The sequence below is a fragment of the Leptonychotes weddellii genome, chromosome 1, assembly GCF_054177405.1.
Source record: "Leptonychotes weddellii isolate Sample4059 chromosome 1, ASM5417740v2, whole genome shotgun sequence".
Classification (NCBI taxonomy): Eukaryota; Metazoa; Chordata; class Mammalia; order Carnivora; family Phocidae; genus Leptonychotes; species Leptonychotes weddellii.
Window position 1 is genome coordinate 84,410,818 of NC_138369.1, and position 18,731 is coordinate 84,429,548.

General features: G+C 35.3%; 1 protein-coding gene across 6 annotated transcripts in view; it reads right to left on the reverse strand.

Moving 5' to 3' along the window:
- Nucleotides 1–18,731, reverse strand: part of TFDP2 (transcription factor Dp-2) — a 149,970-nt gene that overhangs the window by 105,618 nt on the left and 25,621 nt on the right. For 3 of the 6 annotated variants that reach the window (XM_081827397.1, XM_081827396.1, XM_081827391.1), the window contains exons 2-3: nucleotides 14,472–14,590; nucleotides 7,241–7,307 (exon numbers count right to left, since the gene is read on the reverse strand). The exons of 1 other annotated variant lie outside the window; for it this stretch is intronic. In XM_081827397.1, the coding sequence (XP_081683523.1) occupies nucleotides 7,241–7,307; nucleotides 14,472–14,486 (82 nt within the window). In that variant the 5' untranslated portion in view covers nucleotides 14,487–14,590. Of the gene's footprint in view, nucleotides 1–7,240; nucleotides 7,308–11,261; nucleotides 11,493–14,471; nucleotides 14,591–18,731 lie in introns of those variants that run through there. 2 more of the 6 variants (XM_081827411.1, XM_081827417.1) reach the window with 2 other exon arrangements.

The window sequence follows — 18,731 nt, forward strand, 5'->3', positions numbered from 1 at the left end:
AATTCCTCTACTACTCCTCTGGTTATATAACTGAATATAATTATCTTCAGGCTTGTTCTTATTTTAATTAATTATGTAACTTTGAAACCTCCAACTCTTAAATATGTGTCCCCTAAGACCAAAGCTCAGAAACCTTATTCACTAAATTCCTTAACACTTTTTTCAAAAAGTTCTGAGATAAGTTCCTTCTTTATACACTTCTCAAAGATTAGATAAACATTTTTATTAAAAGTCTGGAAATGTATGGCAAAACAAACCCCTGCTCAGCGGGAGGCCTGCTTCTCCCCCTCCCAATCCCCTTGCTTTGTATTCCCTCTCTCACTGTGTCTCTCTCTGTCAAATAAATAAATAAAATCTTAAAAAAAAAAAAAAAAAGTCTGGAAATGTAGGGCAAAACAAACCCCTGCTGTTCAATATTTACTGAATGTAACTGTGCTACACACCAAGCTAGACTCTGAAGACAAAAATAGGAAAAATGACCCTGCCCTCAAGGAGCTCAGAGTTTAGCAAAAGAAAAGGGCAAGCTATAAAGAAATACAATATAATGTGATAAGGACAATAACAAAGTATGCATAGAGTCCAAAGGTTAACACAAAGGAGGCATAGTAACAAGGAGCTACAGAGGAATTTGTGGTCAGCTAGATTTTAAAGAGTAAATCGGAATTTGCCCAGTGGCCAAAGAAATTACGGACAGAAGGTAAAGACATATATTCTTTCAACAACGTTCCTAGTTTGGGACAGATACTATGGGATAGATACTTTGAAATATCTGTCCTAGAAATACAATGATTAATTAAAATGAAGTCTTTGACTTTACAGAGTCAGGAGAGGGGGACCAATAAGTAAACCAATCATTAAAGTATAGTGTGATAAATGCTACAATAGGGATAAGGAGAGAGTATTAGAGGCTTATGGGCCAAGTGGAAATAAGACCTAAACTTAGATGTGAGTAATAAACAGAAATTAGCCTGGTGAAATATGTTATCAGGAGTGGAATGGAGGACCATGTCAGGGATCATGGCATTCCAGGTGCAGAGAAGAGTATAGAGAAGGGAAAAGTCAGAGACAAAGTGAAGAGAGAGAATGTAGTTCAATGTGGCAGAAGAAGAGGCATCTGAGATCAGGCTAAAGATAAAAGCAAGAACCATATCATGAAAGGTTTTTTTTAATTTTGTTTTTAATTTTATTTTTAACGAATCTCTACACCCAATGTAGGGTTCAAACTTACAACCCTGAGATCAAGAGTCGCATGCTCTACTGATTGAGCCAGCAAGGCGCCCCAAGGATCTTTCAAATCAGAGTTTGGACTTTATCTTAAGGGCAATAAGGAACTATAAACTAGTTTTTTAACAGAAAGACTGTTCAGATTTGTGTTTGAGAGCTATACTACAGTAAGTGAAACAGAAAGAAAGAAATCTGGAAGTACAGCAGTTGCAGTAATCCAGGAAATGGTTTCTAGTAGTCTGAACTAAGATAGATAGTAGCAACAGAGACAGAGAAAAGGCATGGGGAGGGCCGAGAGACTGAGGATGCAGAATGAACAAGCCTTATAAATGATTTCATTAGAAGCAGAGAGAAAGAAAAAAGAATAAAAGATGAGGCCTCCTGTCTGGTTTGGGCAAAGGGTGGATGGTACTACTATTCAGTCACATAAGGAAAAGGGGAGAGCAGGTTTTGAGAGGGTGAAATAATCACTTTAATTCTGGACCGATGGAGTCTGAGATACAGAGAAGTTACTCAAATGAAGGTATTCAATAAGCAGCTGGATATATAACAACTCAAGACAAAGTTTGGTCAGAGATATAGATTTGAGAATAGTCCATATACAAAGTAAATGATAACTAAAGCAGTGAGAATAGATGAAAATGCCTGGGGAGAATGGACAACATGAGAAGAAACCTAAGACAAAAACCCCATAGAACGCTAACATTTAGAAGATAAAGGGCTAGGAGAGTAGACTGAAAGAGAGCAGCCAAAAAGGAAGATGAAAATATTAATATGAGAAAAAGGAGTAAGTGCTTAATGAATGCTTTACTAGGTGCTATGTGTTGTGCTAAATGATTTATGTGCACTACCTCATTTAATCCTTAGACACTCTATGAGCAACTTATCATTATCTGCATCATTACAGATGTGGATACTTTAGCTTAGAGAGATCAACTTACTCAGGTTTACACATTCGGTTGGGTGTAAGAAGTGCAACCAAGATCACACCAAGTCCTCTAGAGGCCTTGTTCTTAACTGTTACACTGTACTGCTTTCTATGAAAGTCTTAAAAAGTATGGTATTACAGACACACAAAAAAACAGTGATTCAAAAAGAAAGACACCCTCCCAGTAGCAATGAGCTTACCCAGCAGCACCAAGATCTTGGTTTCTGTTAACATTCTCCGTTAAAAAGAATCAGGACTCTTTGGAAAAATGACTGATCTGAGGAGTGGGCAGGAAAGATATAAAATGAGCCTGGAGCATCTTGTAGTGCTAAAAAAAAATAAGTGCTCAGAACAAAAACAAACAAAAAAAGAAAAAAACCAAACTCACAATAAGGGACATAATGTCAAAGGCACACAGAAAACCAAATGAAAGTTCCCAATGGCTACAGTTGTAACTTAAGCAAAAAATTAAGTAGTAATGGACTATATAACCCAGAGTGTAAACTAAATATCATGAGTCCATACTAATATAAATAAAGCATTAAATAATAAATAAATAAATAAATAAATAAATAAATAAATAAATAAGAGAGAAGAGACAAATCTAGGGTGCAAAAGAATTCCAAATAAATGATGTAGGTAGAGCAACCACTCCACTGACTTCCTTTCAAAGACTACAGTATGGAAAGGGGGGGAGGGTAAAGAATCACTTCATAGTACAGAAATATGACAAACACTACCTCAGCTAAGTGATCAAGGTTCACATCAACAGTGATAAGTCATGTTGATAGTATGGGCCTTTGATACACTGTGATGAAAATGGCACTTTATCTCTGTGGTTTTTTTTCTCAAAAACTCAGTAACCCTGATCTAATCATGAGAAACGCATCAGAAAAATCCCAGTTAAGGGACATTCTACAAAATACCTGAAAATTACACCTCAAAACTTATTAAAAACATGGAAAGTCTGAGATACCATCACAGCCAAAAAGAGGCTACGGATGACGGTCATGAAATGTAATATGGTATCCTGATAGCTCTCCTGGAACAGAAAAAGAACATTAGCTAAAAACTAAGGAAATATGAAGAAGTATGGACTTCCGTTAATCAACATATGTTAATTTTGGTTCATTAATTATAAAAACTGTACTAGACCAATGTAAGATGTTAACAGTAGGGAAAACTGATTAAGGAGTTTATGAGAACTCTCTGTACTATCTTTGTAATTTCTCTGTAAATCTAAAACTATTCTAAAATTAAAATGTTATTTAAAAAAACAAAGGAGGAGGGACGCCTGGGTGGCTCAGTTAGTTAAGCGTCTGCCTTCGGCTCAGGTCATGATCCCGGGGTCCTGGGATCGAGCCCCGCATTGGGCTCCCTGCTCAGCAGAGAGCCTGCTTCTTGCTCTCACTCTGCTGCTGCTCCCTCTGCTTGTGCTCTCTCTGTCAAATAAATAAATCTTTAAAAAACAAACAAACAAACCAAAAAAGGATGGGGGAAGCCTGGGTGGCTCAGTTAAACGTCTGCCTTCAGCTCAGGTCATGATCTCAGAGTCCCAGGATTAAGCCCCGCGTGGGACTCCCTGCTCAGTGGGGAGTCTGCTTCTCCCTCTGCCCCTCACCCTGCTCTTCTGCTCTTTCTCACTCTCAAATAAATAAATCTTTAAAAAATAAATAAATCTTTAAAAAATAAATAAATAAAATAAATAAACAAAACAAAGAGGGAAATTAACTGTATCAAATGTTGATAAAAAAGAAAAAAAGACAACTAAAAGCAGTTTCAATGAACTAATGGAGTCAAAGACAGATTTCATCAGGCAGAAGAGTGAACTAGAGCTGAGAATGGGATTATAAGTATATGGTTTCTTCCAAGAAGTCTGACAATGAGAGGAAGATCAAATCAGAGGTGGAAGTAGATATCAAGTTAAAGAAAGTGGTTGTTGGTTTTGTTTTTTTTAAATAAAGATATAATTCACATACCAAAAATTCACCTTTTTAAAGTGTACAGTTCAGTGGTTTCCAGTATGTTCACAAAATTATTTAACCATTACCACTATTACTTCAAAAAGAAATAGTATAATCAAAGAAGACCTAAATCTATGAAATATGTTCGTGAATAAGAAGACTTCACATTGTTAAGATGTCAATAAAACCAAAGTGATTTACAGATTCAATGCAATGTCTATCAAAACTCTAACAGCCTTTTTCAAAGAAATGGAAAAGCTGATCCTCAAATTCATGTGGAATTGCAAGGAATCCTAAATAGCCAGAACAATCCTGAAAAAAAATAAAGTTAAAGGGGTCACAATTCTCAACTTTGAAACTTACTACAAAACTACAGTAATTAAAACATTATGGTACTGACATACAGACATACAGACCAAGGGAACAGAATAAAAAGCCCATAAATAAACCTTTACATACATGGTCAATTGATTTTTGACAAGAGTGCCAAGACCATTCAATGGTCAAAGGACAGTCTTTCAATAAATGGTAATGGAAAAACTGGATATCCTTATTCCAGTTTGACTCTTAAATCATATACAAAAATTTACTCAAAATGGATCAAAGACCTAAACTAAAGAACTAAAACTATAAAATTCTTAGAAGAAAGCTTTGGGGAAAATCTTCAGGACACTAAATTTGGCAACCATGTCACAGGTATGACACGAAAAGCAAAGGCAACGAAAGAATAGACAAATTGAACTTTAGCAAAATAAAGAACTTTTGCACATCCAAGGAAACTATAAAGACAGTGAAAAGACAACCTACTGAACAGAAGAAAATATCTGCAAATCATTTATCTTATAAGGGATTAATATTCAGTATACATAACAATTCCTAAAACTCAACTCCAAAAATACTTAATCCAATTCAAAATGGGCATAGGACTTGAGCAGACCTTTCAAAGATATACAAATGGCCAATAAGCACATAAAAAAATGCTCAACATTACTAGTCATTAGGGAAATACAAATCAAAATTACAGTAAGATATCACTTTACATCTACTAGGATGGCTATAATAAAACAAAAAACAAAAATAAGTACTGGCAAGGATGTGAAGAAATTGGAACCCTTGTGCACTATTCGTGGGAATGTAAAATGGTACAGCTGCTGGAAATCAGAATGGCAATTCCTCTGAAAAATTAAAAATAGAATTATCATATGACCCAGAAATTCCACTTCTAGGTATACACCCAAAGAAGGTCCCAAAGAGATATTTGTGCTCCCATATTCATAGAAGCACTATTCACAATAGCTAAAACATGGAAGCAACCCATGTGTCCACTGATGGATGAATGATAAGCAAAAGTGGTATATATACATAATGGTAGTATTCAACCTTAAAAGAAAGGAAATTCTGACATATACGACAACATGGATGAATCTTCAGGACATTATGCTAAATGAAATAAGCCAGTCACAAAAAAACAATTACTATTAGGATTTCACTTACATGAGGTACCTAGATAGTCAAAATCATAGAGACAGAAAGTAGAATGGTGGTTGCCAGAGACTAGGGGAGGGGAGAATGGGGAGTTATTGTTTAATGAGCACAAAATTTGAGTTTTGCAAGATAAAAAGTTATGGATATGGATGGTGGTAATGGCTACACAACACAAATGTACCTAATACCACTGAACTGTACACTTAAAAATGATTAAAGCTGTAAATTTTATGTTGTGTATTTTACTACAATGAAAAAATTGGGAAAAAAATGAGAAGCATTAAGGCTTGTAGTATGTCTTTTACTGTTTCATAACACGTATTTAAATTCTCAATAACTCTACAGGCTTTATTATTAAGCTAGACTTTTTTTATACTGAAATACAGAGTTCTCTAGCCTTCTCTCCAGGGCATATACCCTTTGAGGGTATATGTTTCTCTCATAGCTATCTGTATTATAATGACATATATTTGTTCCTACCTTTAATAAGGAAAAATTTCAAACGTATACAAGGGAAGAGAGAAAGGAATAATGAAACCCCATACAGCTATCACCCAGCATAAAGAATTTAATCAACTTACAGATAGTTTTGTTTTATCTATAATTCCACCCACTTTACTCTTCTTCCCCCAATGGATTATTTTGAAGCCAATCCCAAACATCTTATCATTTCAACCATAAATATTTCAGTATGTTATCTCTACATACTATAAGATACTGTTGAAAGATACATACAGCAAGATACAGACAAAGTCCTGCATCAATTCTTGTACTGGTAGGTCAGATTTCTGATATAAGCATTTCTTCAGTAAACCATATATTAGATACAGGAATTTTACATATATTCATGCATTCTACTCTACCTCCTTACAAGTTAAACCACTAGAAGTAAGGCTAACAAGCAAGAAAATCAAGAAAAAAGTGACTTGAACAGTTAGTTTCAATTGTAACAGGATCATTAATCAAAGGTGGTGTTAGGGGCGCCTGGGTGGCTCTGTCGTCTAAGCATCCAACTCTTGATTTAGGGTCAGGTTATGATCTCAGGATTGTGAGATCAAGCCCCACGCTGGGTTCTGTGCTGGGCATGGAGCCTGCTTGGGATTCTCTCTCGCCCTCCCTCTGCCCTCCCACCCCTCCCTCTCTCTCTAAAAAACAACAACAACAACAACAGGTGGTCTTAGAGACCTCTTAGGAAAGAGATGGAGAAAAGTAACACAAATACCACATACACTCTCAGGGGTGCCTGGGTGGCTCAGTTGCTTAAGTGTCTGCCTTCAGCTCAGGTCATGATCTCAGGGTCCTGGGATCGAGCCCCACATCGGCTCCTTGCTCAGCAGGGAGTCTGCTTCTTCCTCTCCCTCTGCCCCGCCCCCTGCTAGTGCTCTCTCTCTCTCTCTCTCAAATAAATAAATAAATAAAATCTTAAAAAAAAAATACCCCACACACTCTCTCCCCTCATTCTCTCTCTCTCCCCCCACCTCTCAGAACTACTTTCATATGATACAAGTTATTTGGTATATGATAACACAACACAGTCATATTATATAATTATTAAAGTAATACATGTAGCTGCATATTTTATAAAACAAATGCAATAAAACTAGCTCAATGCAGAAAATTTCTATTCATCTGTCCTTACCTTTTGTTGGACTGAGATTCTGATCAATAAATCCTCTCAGTTCTGCATTTGTAGAAGTCAAACCAACCTGAATAAAATAGTTTTAAAAATTAAAAATAGGATCTTAAGTATTACATGATCATTTAATAAGCTATTTTATACTTTCTACTGAAGAACTGCATCAAATACTACAGATAGCCACATAAAAATGAATTAATTATGTCATCAATAGGAGTAGAGTTAAAAAGAAAATGTTGCCTGAAAAAAATTAATGCTGCCCTTAATTTTTATTGTTCATAATCACTGCCTATAATGCTTTTCAACATTATGATATGTAATAGATCAGATAAAGACCATTAATACCACACCGCAGAGGTGAGGTCTACTGGTCTCAAATCCAACTGCTTGGGCTCATACTCTGGCCCATCAAGACTACTATGTGTGTGGTTGTGATCAAGTCACACAAGCTCTCTACACCTCAGTTTCCTCAACTGTAAACTGAAGGGTGCTAGAAGTGCTTATCAGTTTAGGTTATTAGGAAGATTAAGATAGTTCATGTGAAGCATCTAGCATAGTGTATGGCACAAAGTGCTCAATCATGTTAACCTTCATTACTATTAATATGATACCCAAGGGACTATCTATAGCAAGTGTGTTTATTTATTTAGGCAATTTATTTCATTTAATGTGATAGCCACTGGACTTCTTGGAATCACAGAGCTAACTATGGTAGTATCATCAGAATTTTAAAAATTTATTATAGAGCCAGGAGGAAAAAAACTCTCCATTTTTGAAAACTTGACATAAAGCAAGATTCCAATAAATGATTCTACGATTACTATTATGTTACTGTTTTAATCCTTATAGATTTGTAATCTTCAAATATCAATGCTAACTTGGTACCTCAAACATCCTCTCCAAGTACTAGCACATCAAAAAGATTTTAAAGCACACTAAGCTTTATAACTTCATATCTGTGCACTTAATGTTATTTTTAAACTACCCACTGCATTAGCATTGTATATTCTTCATGCACACTCATCTGATACTTTATAATTTCATAATGTAATAGCTAATTATTTCATTATTTAGTAATTCGAATGCACTACTAATAGCTGTTTCTTTTTGTCAAGACATATGTTACCAGAAATATTTCTACATATCATTTACATCATGGAAAAATAATTCTGATGCAAACTATCTGTAGGATCTAATACTAAATTTTTATGACAGCAGCTGAGTGGAAGACATCTAAAATGCACTTTCTCAATTCTATGTAGATAATGGTGCAGATACTTAATTCTATCTAGTTTCTTATAATTACGCTGTTAGAAGTAAATCCTTTGCAACAAAATTTGCAACAAATTACCACCACTTGGATCTCCAGAATTGCTCACAAATATTAATGTTAAGTGTTCAATTTGTAAATGCCAAGAGTTTATTGTGGCATCACTAACATGCCTCAAAACAAAACAAAAAACACTTTTCTCCTATAAAAAGACAAACTTTCATTGGTGTTCTACCATAAAAAGAAAGCAAAGAAGGCAAAGACAGCCTTTAATATTCTATGCTTAATACAATGCGGTTGTTTAATCCATGTATTATAATAATTTCAAAAGCATCAGTTTACACCTTTTTGTTATTATACAAAGATAACGGCAAAAACCTCAACTGAAACCACATATTCACAGTGGAGAGTTCACAGTTACTGGGTTACTGTTATGTTTAAACACCTGCTCTTAATGGCCAACTTCTGCAGAGTGGAGCAGAGAATGAATTTGGAAACTTTTTAAGCAGCAGTATATCTGCATCTTAATAACCAATAAATTAAACTCTAAAAAGATAAAGGTCAATTGTGAGTCAATACTGTATGCTAATTTTGGTCTAATAGATGGAGGGGAGGTATTTGTATTTAGAGTTTATATAAATACTACTAAAATTAATTTAATTAAAATTTCAAAAGTTTATTAATCTCTGCTTTCATAAACACTATAAAGATTCAAAGAAAAGATTGAGAGTAGAAAAAGTTGGCTGGGAGAGGAGAAAATAGCTTTTCTTTCCTTATTCTATTTAAGAAGGATATAATAATAATAATGGTTCACAGAGCAAAAGTAAAAGGTGAATTCATTTTATATAGAATTTTTCACCTAATAAGGTCCTGAGAAAAGTTTTCTATCTGGAGATTCAAACATTGTGTGACATACTGTAAACAGTCACTAAATGTCTGTAGAATAAAAAATATCCAAGCCCAATTTTTAGGGTTCAAACCATATTTCCCATTAATAACCTTATAATTTCACTGACATTTAACATTTTAGATTGACAAAACTGAAAGAAAAGAAGATTCAGAGTGAGATGATCTGTACTCTGAGTTCAGCTCTGCCATTCACAAGCAAGGTGATCTTGGGACAGTCACTGCAAAATGAAGACAACAATACATATGTGCATGACAAACTCAGAGAGCTCCTTAGATCAAATTAAATAATTACATGAATATGATTGTTAGTGACAAAAGCAATACCCAAGTGTGGGTTGTTATTCAAATGGTAATGGCTTTTAACTCTTCAACACTGACACAGACAATTCACAAAAGAGAGATGCAAGTGACCAATGAACATACAGAACACCAGTTTGACCTAACTAGCAACTGGAGAAATGAATAAACTACATACCATTTTTTTGTTGATTACACTGGCAAAGACTAAAAAGAAAATAAAGGGAAATGGCACTTTCATACATCACTGATGAATATATAAAAAAGTGCAACCTTTCTGAAACACAATTTAGTAACATGAAACAAAAGCACACACCCTGTGGGCTAGTAATTTCATAAGACTTTGCTTTATGGGAAAAATCCAATGAGTAAGCAAAAATAAACAAAAAGCTAAAAAAAAGAAAAAAAGAAAAAAGTGGAAATAACTTAATGGCCAATATTAGGAAACTGGTGTAATGTCCATACAGCGCATAACATAAAACAGTCATTTAAAATGATGTTGCAGAGATATTAAGACAAGAAAAGACATTCATCATCATCGAGATTAAGCTAAAAAAAAAGTATGACCTAATTTTTATTAAAAATATTTACACACATTCTGTTATACACACACACACACACACACATTTGTATATACACCAGATGTCTTCCTAGGCAAAATTCTGCTGATAATCTCTAGGCTAGTTTCTTTATCTGTATTCTCTAATTTTTCTGTAATGAGTATCATGGCTTACATATTTTTTAAAAGATTCTTTGATGAGGCAAAAAATATACATCAAATTACCTTTCAAATTCTTTATCCTATACTGAATGAGCTTAAGTCAGAACACATCTGTATTTGTGGTCATGAAGAGTATCAGCGGATACTAGATACTATTTAACAACAATTTTATCCCAGAAACAACGAATATATTGCCAGCTCTACAGACCTTCCTTTTAGCAAAATGATCCATCCCACAATCCATGTAGTTCCAGTATGACTGTTAATCTTTGAGCCTCAATTGTTGCCATGTCAGCAGAAGTGGACCCATGACCCAGACTTGGCCCACTTCTTTCTCCACATTGGCTTATCTAAGCATGTGGGTCAAGCAGGGTCAACCAAAGCTCCTCCATAGAATTTGAAATATTAGTGCTAAAAAGGAAAAGCTCCTTCTCTCCTTCTGAGGTAAGAATTATAAACACAATATAGGGTATTTTGCTACCATATTGTGGCAAAGAGATGGAAAAAGGGACATAGATCCCTGACACCATCATTTGATCCCCCGTAACCAGATGTATTTGAAGCTAGAGCATCCCAGACTTTTCAGTTGTGTGAATCAATACATTCCACTTTTTGCCTTAAACTGTTTTAAATAGGGTTTCTATCATTCGGAACCATGAGACCTACTATGGCATGGGTAAGACAAAAACAACTCTTCACAAAAAACTGTTCTCATAAGAGATATATAAAATGAGAAACAGAAAATAAGGATGTAAATATTTGAATACATGTTTAATGATGCCTCTGTAAGACCTGGGCAATCTCTTCCATGTCTAAGAGTTACTTACTTCTCATTGGCATGTGACACAATTGATCATTCCCTTCTTCTTCAAACACTTTCTTCACTTGGCTTCCAGATCATCAGGATAACACTACTTCCTTCCTTCCTGGTCATTCTTTGAGTCTCCTTCGCTGCTTCTCCTCCTCCCCAGATGCCGGAGAATCCCTGTGCTCAGACCTTGGGTCCTCATGTATACTCTATCCATTCACGTTCTATATAATCTCATGCAGTACCACTGCTTTAAAATAATTTAATATGAAATGACTCCAAAATTTCTATATCCAATTCCAACCTTTCCTCTGAGCTCCAGAATCATTTATCAAACTACCTAGCCAATATCTCTAACCTGGACATTTTTAGTTGTGTTAACTTTAATATGTTCAAAATGATTGTTGAGTTTGCCACAAAATCCCACAGTTCCCTAAGAGTTTTTCTTCTCATTAAACAAGCCATTTATCCAGTTACACAAGCAAAATACTGAGAAGTCTTCTTTAACTTTTTCCCTGCCCCCATATCCTAATTACTCAGTAACTCCTAATGGCTGTCCCTTCAAATTCATCCTAGATCCAGCCACTTTTCCCCATCTCCGATATCATTACCCCAGCCCAAATCACCATACTCTGTTGTCTGAACTACTGAGGTAAGTGCCAAATGAGTCTCCTGCTTCTATTATGCCCTTCTTCGGTCTAGTCACTCAGCACCCAGGACAAACTTTCTAAAACAGTAAGTCAGGTCATCCAACTATCCACCAAATCTCCAATGGCTTCTTACTGACATTTTAAATACACACCCATCACCTCAGTCTTTGAGGCTCCACATGATCTGGCTCCTGCTTTCTTTCTGACTTCATCTCCTACCACTTTTCCTTGCTTACTCTGTTCCACTTATAAACTGGTCATCTTGCTGTTCCTTGAACAACCACACCTTTTCCTGCCTCTACCTCAGTATCTGGGAATGTTCTTTTCCCAGATACTCATAAGGCTGGCTTCCTCTTCTTGGATTGAGACTCAAGAGCACTTCTGTCTAAACATCACTTCCTTAAAGAGAACTCTCTGAACACCTAAGTTAAAAGAACTCTCCCTCACTGCCATCATTCTCTCTCTTCTTACCCTGTTTTACTTTTCTTCATGACATTTATCATTACCTGACATTATATATGTATTTATTACCTTCTCTCACTACAGACACTATAAGCCCCAGAAAGGCAGGAGCCTAGAACAGTATCAGGTACATATACTGGGGGCGGGGAGGAGAATGAATTACTCATGGCATTGTGAACTAGTATAATCCTTTCAGTAAGTATCTTGACAAAACATATTAAGAGCCACAAAAATGTTCTTCTCTATTGCAGAATGGCAGTTATGAATGGTTATTTTCAGACAGCCTATTTCAGTTCTTTCCCACATGCGTCAGCTCAGCCCAATCTGAGGCCTGACCTCTTATGTCCCTAACTCTAAAATATCAAGAGGATCAGCTCATCACTTATCCCTCTCCCCCTAGGTTGCCATAGCAGAAAGAGAAACACATTGCTCACTGTTTGATTTCTTCCAAATATACAAAAAAAATAGGGGGAGTATAATTACCACTGGTTCAAATGCTTTATGTTACTTTAGGGAAACAACTTTTAATATAGCAAATTGTACATATGACTAGGAAAATGATACTTGATTCAAGATACATTTTAAGCCAAAATATGATTGCTATTTGAACGTTAACCAGCTTGTGGTTCAGGATAACTTTTACTTCCCTTTTTTCCTAAGGAGAAAAAAATCAAGAGAATATTCTGCAAGAAAATTCCCAATACATAGACTAAAACTTTGCTTCTTTTTTCCCCAAACAGCACTTTAACAAATATATATAACAATCTTAGATTAAAGCAGAGTATTCCTGATAATTTATCCTAATAAAATTAGTTACATGATAATGAAGCAAAATCTATATCTGCTTATAGCTGCTTATAGCATGTCAAAAGCAAGGGTAATAATAGGAAAATGGAGGTAAATCATGAAGGGTTTTTTTTAAAATGTTATTCTTTAGATGTATAATGTGCAGTATTTGGAACTATCTGTCTGGCTGACAAGGGGACCTTTTCACACAATGTAACGCTTGCTTCTCCTGGTCACAATTAAGTAAACCACTAGTAGATATCACACTTGAGCAGCACCAAGGTCCACCCCAAGGAGTCTGAAACTGGAGCTCACACGGGCAGACAAGATCTGTCAAGCTGCCTTCCTCCTTTGCTTCGCACCTCTCTTTCTCTGAACAGGCTGGTTCTGTAACACATATATTGAGAGGCTGCCTGGAGAACTAAGGAGCATGATTTGCAGAGAGAGACAGAGTATGAAGCAGATGCACACAGACAAGCAGAGATAATATATGGAAACTAAACACTGCTTCAATTCCTGGTATATTTCAAATTCTTGCACCCAGATCTTTCTAAGGGCCCACTAAATTCTTACTCTTAAAGTCTTTGAGACATTCCTGTATCTTTATAATAAATTCCCTTTTTAAGGTAGCCTAAGCAGATTTCTGTTATGTTCAATCAAAGATTCCGAAATCATAATCTGGGAACGGTAAAGCAATTAGAAGTTATTTCCCTATATGTCGCAATATTTATTTTCTGGCATAATCCTTCACATAACTGAAAACAAATCTGTTGATACAGTCAGACAATAAAAAAATAACTTGAAGTAGATTCAGAAATAAAAGCCTTGAGCAGAGGAAAGAAACTGAGTAACTCCTCCAAAACATCGAAAGCCTAATGTCCCCTCAGGGATCATCTCATGGAGGACAGTAAGCTTCTTCTGAACATCTCAGTATGCATATTTCCTTGAGTAAGTCCACAAGAAAAAAATTGGGCCAAAGAAAAGAGTGATTTTTCTCGATAAGGCTAGTAAATCTCCAGCAAGTACCAAAACAAAAATTTATTACAGTACCAAAAAAGGAGAGGGTTGGGAAACTTTCTAGAGATAGCAATTTTGCAGCTGTTGAGAAGGCACAACTTGGCAGCAATTTACAAGAATGCTACCATGCCCATTCAAGCGCTATATTCAATAGCATTAAAGTTCACTATCTCATTCTTTGCATAAACAAAAACAATTATAAACTAATGCCAGTAAATTGAACTTGATTAATAAGAATAGTGAAGAAAATGTGCAAAGGAAAAAGTACAACTCACTTTAAAAATACTTACATTTAAAAATTTACAAATACTTACATTTTTTGCCGTCATGTCAAATTGTATTCGATTTAAAATTCTGTAAAGCCATTAAAAAACAAACAAAAAACAAAAATAAAAAAAAAACTTCGTCTTCAATAATTCTTTAAAAGAACATCCTGTTAAAGGGGGAAAAAAGAGGGAATAGTAATGTAATAATAATAATAGGCAATGTTTATGTCATATTTACATGTGACATGCATTGTTCTTTAAGTGGATTATTTAAATTAATTGTCACAAAAACACTGTGAGATATGTACCATTTTAATCCTCATTTTCCAATTAAAAGTTGGGGCTTACAGAGGTTAAATAATTTGACCAAATCAATTCAGCTAACAAGTGATAAAACCTGGGCTCTGAAATATCACTATGTTGCTTTAGATAACACAGTGAAAGAAACACCAGGGCTTCTTGGAGAAGTAGCCAATTCCAGGGTTGGGGTAAGAGATGTGGAAGATAAGACTAGAACATATTATTGTACCTACAATAAGGAAGAGCTCAAAAAATGATGGGAAACATATTAAAAGAATACAGGAGTCAGCTTAAAGAGCCTACAACTGGACAATTTGGAACAACTGGGCACCAAAGTATACACTGATAATAACAGATTATAATAGACTATAAACTCTTTGAATAAAATAACAATTCAGGACTTCATACTGATAGAAACAAATAATGAGGAAGAAGGGAAAGCTCCTTTGCAATACGATACCAAACAGTAAATATAAATGAATGAAGAAATGAGAAAATCAATTTGTAAACATCATAATAATAACTGATTAATCAGACAAGGATTACCAATAGATAATAAAACTTCAGTGGGTGAAAGTTGGTAAGAAACAGGATATTTACATAGTCTTGAAATATCACCCCACAAAACACCGATTAATTCCAATTTTACAGTGAAGAAACCTGGCACCCACCACTTAGCCAAAGTCATCAAACCTACCAAATGACCACTAACAATGACACAAACCAACATCATGCATCTCCACAAGTGCATTGAGATGGATAGAATACCATTTCTGAGATATTTCCACCCAAAGCATAATCTAAATCTAATCATGAGGAAATACCAGAGAAATTTAAATTGAGGGGCATTCTGTAAAATAATGGACTGAACTTTTCAAAAATTGTTGTGTAATGAAAGAAAAAAGGAACCTGACAAACATTCTAGGTTTAAAAAGACTAAAGTCACATAAAAATTAAATTCAACATGATCCTTGACTGGACTTTGGACCAGAAAAAATAATTGCTGCGAAGGCCATTATTATGGCAACTGGAAAAACTGAAATACGGCCCACAGACTGGATAACAGCATTGTTTTGAGTGTTCCATTTCCTGTGTTGATCAGAAGATTGTGGGTTTTTTTAAGTGAGTGTTCTTGTTTTTAGAAAAAACACACCAAAATATTTAGAAGCGGAGAGGTATAATAATAGCAACTTACTTTCAAATGATGAAAAAAATACATAATCTGTATACAGAGAGAAAGTGGGAAGGATAAAGCAAGTGTGGCAAAATGCTGACAATTGGATAATCTGGGTAAAGGGTATTCAGGAGTTCTTTGCCCTATTTTTTGAAACTTTCCTCTTATTTTACATTATTTCAAAATTGAAGCTTTAATAAGACACTTAAGGGGAAGGAAAAAATAAAACTTAATTTTGGAAAGACCATAAACAATGGGGCTTCAAGAAATGGAGGCTCCAACTGTCTGCCTCATACACTAGAATTTGAATCTACAAGTAAAACTCTGTGGGTGAAAAAAAGGTGTTTTTACTTTTCAGTAAAACACTGAATTTACAATTTTTCAGGGTGCCTGGGTGGCTCAGTCAGTTAAACATCGGACTCTGGCTCAGGTCATGATCTCAGGGTCCTATGATGGAGCCCTGAGTTGGGCTCCCCACTCAGCGGGGAGTCTGCTTGTCCCTCTCCTTCTGCCCCACCCCCTGCTCATGTGGGCACGTGTGCGTGTGCTCTCTCAAAAATAAAATCCTTAAAAAAAAAAAAAAAAACCCCTGAATTTACAATATTTCAATGATAAAGAAAACATAAATTAAAAAAACCCAAGTAAGACCTGGACTACCACTATGATTTTCATTGTCCCACGGTAGCTATAGATTTGTTCACAATGTCTGTCATGATCTAATATGAAAATCAAGTTCCTATGCTAGAACATGCTAGAACTGTTTCACATTCATCAACTATTTGTTATTTTTCTCTTCAGTATTAAAAATATCAGATAAATAATAAAGCACAAGTTCCTGACATCCCATTCACTAAACTACCTCACATTTTAAAACTAAGAATGTAAGGCTAAAATAGGAGTATTTCCTTTTGAAGATTAATATTTTAGCCAAGCTGATCTAATAGATCTACATAGAACTCTGTACCTGATAGAAAACAACTCGTTAAGCACATATTTATAAAATTTGTCCACAACAAAGTAGTAACGTATTTCAAAGAGGCAATATTATACAGATTATGGTCTCTGACCAAAACGCAATTCAATTAGGAATCATCCATCTTAAATAAACAGTTAAAAATCATATATTTAAAAAATAAAACTATACTATTGCTCAAACAATGCATGAGTTAAAAAAAAATTGAAATATCTAGGACTGAACAACAATGAAAATAGCAATAAAGAATAATAGAATATTCAGAACTGAATGACAGTGAAAATAATAAAACTGGCTAGCTTAGTCCGAAGACAATGCACAACACTTGATCTCGGAGGCTGTGATTTCAAGTCCAACACTGGGTGTAGAGATTACTCAAAAATAAATAATAAACTTTAAAAAAAAAAGAAAATAATAAAACTTGCAGAGTGTAGCTGAAGTAGTACTTAGAAGTAAATTTATATTTCTCTTCATTCATGAAGCAATCAACTTAAAAGCTTAAAAAAGATCAGTGGGAACTCAAAGATACAAGAGAGGAACAAGAATTGATTATTTAAATAGGAAAAATTAAAATAACAGTTGGTTCTACGTGTCCTGATTGAAGCCAGCATCTAATAAATAAAGCAACAGTGTTAGCAGAGTGAAAAGAGCATGGACTTTTTAAATTTAGGCTAAGTCTCAGCTCTGACACTTATCAGCTGTGTGACCTTCTACAAGTGACTTAACCATTTTGAGTTTCAGTGTCCTCATCTGAAAAAAAGGTATACTGAGTTTTTCAAGGTTATGCTAGCAGTAAATTACATACAATCTGTCTAAATGAAAATCATCAGATCCAAGTTAATGTGCCAAATGCTCTACAGTTCATACATAAACACCAAACACTCCTAACCACAAAAAATTCAATTTTAGGGGCGCCTGGGTGGCTCAGTTGGTTAAGCGACTGCCTTCGGCTCAGGTCATGATCCTGGAGTCCCTGGATCGAGTCCCGCATCAGGCTCTCTGCTCGGCAGGGAGCCTGCTTCTCCCTCTGACCCTCCCCCCTCTCATGTCCTCTCTCTCTCTCATTCTCTCTGTCTCAAATAAATAAATAAAATCTTATGGGACGCCTGGGTGGCTCAGATGGTTAAGCGTCTGCCTTCGGCTCAGGTCATGATCCCAGGGTCCTGGGATCGAGTCCCGCATCGGGCTCCCTACTCCTTGGGAGCCTGCTTCTCCCTCTGCTTCTCTCTCTCTCTCTGTCTTTCATGAATAAATAAATAAAATCTTTAAAAAAAAATAAATAAATAAATAAATAAATAAAATCTTAAAAAAAATTCAATTTTAAATATTTCTAAGATTACCTTCTGACCTACTGAAATGTAGTTATATCAAAAACAATAAAGTGTTTTTCATCAAAGTCCCTGTTAAATTTTAGAAACCTAGTGCCTACCCAGTATCTTTTCCTCTTCTTCCTTAGAAGTTGAAGGTGGCAATGTGTCCAACTAAAAAAAAAAAAAAAAAAGGTACTACATTCTCAGTCTCCCTTTCAGATGTGCTGACCATATGACATAATTCTGGTCAATGAAATATAAGCAGACATCACTGGGTTGGTCTACCAGATTCAGTTAGTAAATGTCCTTTTTCCCTTCTCCCCATTTCTTCATTCCAAAATATGGTTGTTATGGTTAAAGTGGCTTGTCTCCATACATCTGCTTCATTACAATATTCAGTATTCAATATGGTATTCTATTTCCTAATGGCTGTGCTATTGAGTGACACTGATATTTACCCAAATTAAAAAAAAAATTTAACAGGGTCGCCTGGGTGGCTCAGTCATTAAGCATCTGCCTTCGGCTCAGGTCACAATCCCAGGATTCTGGGA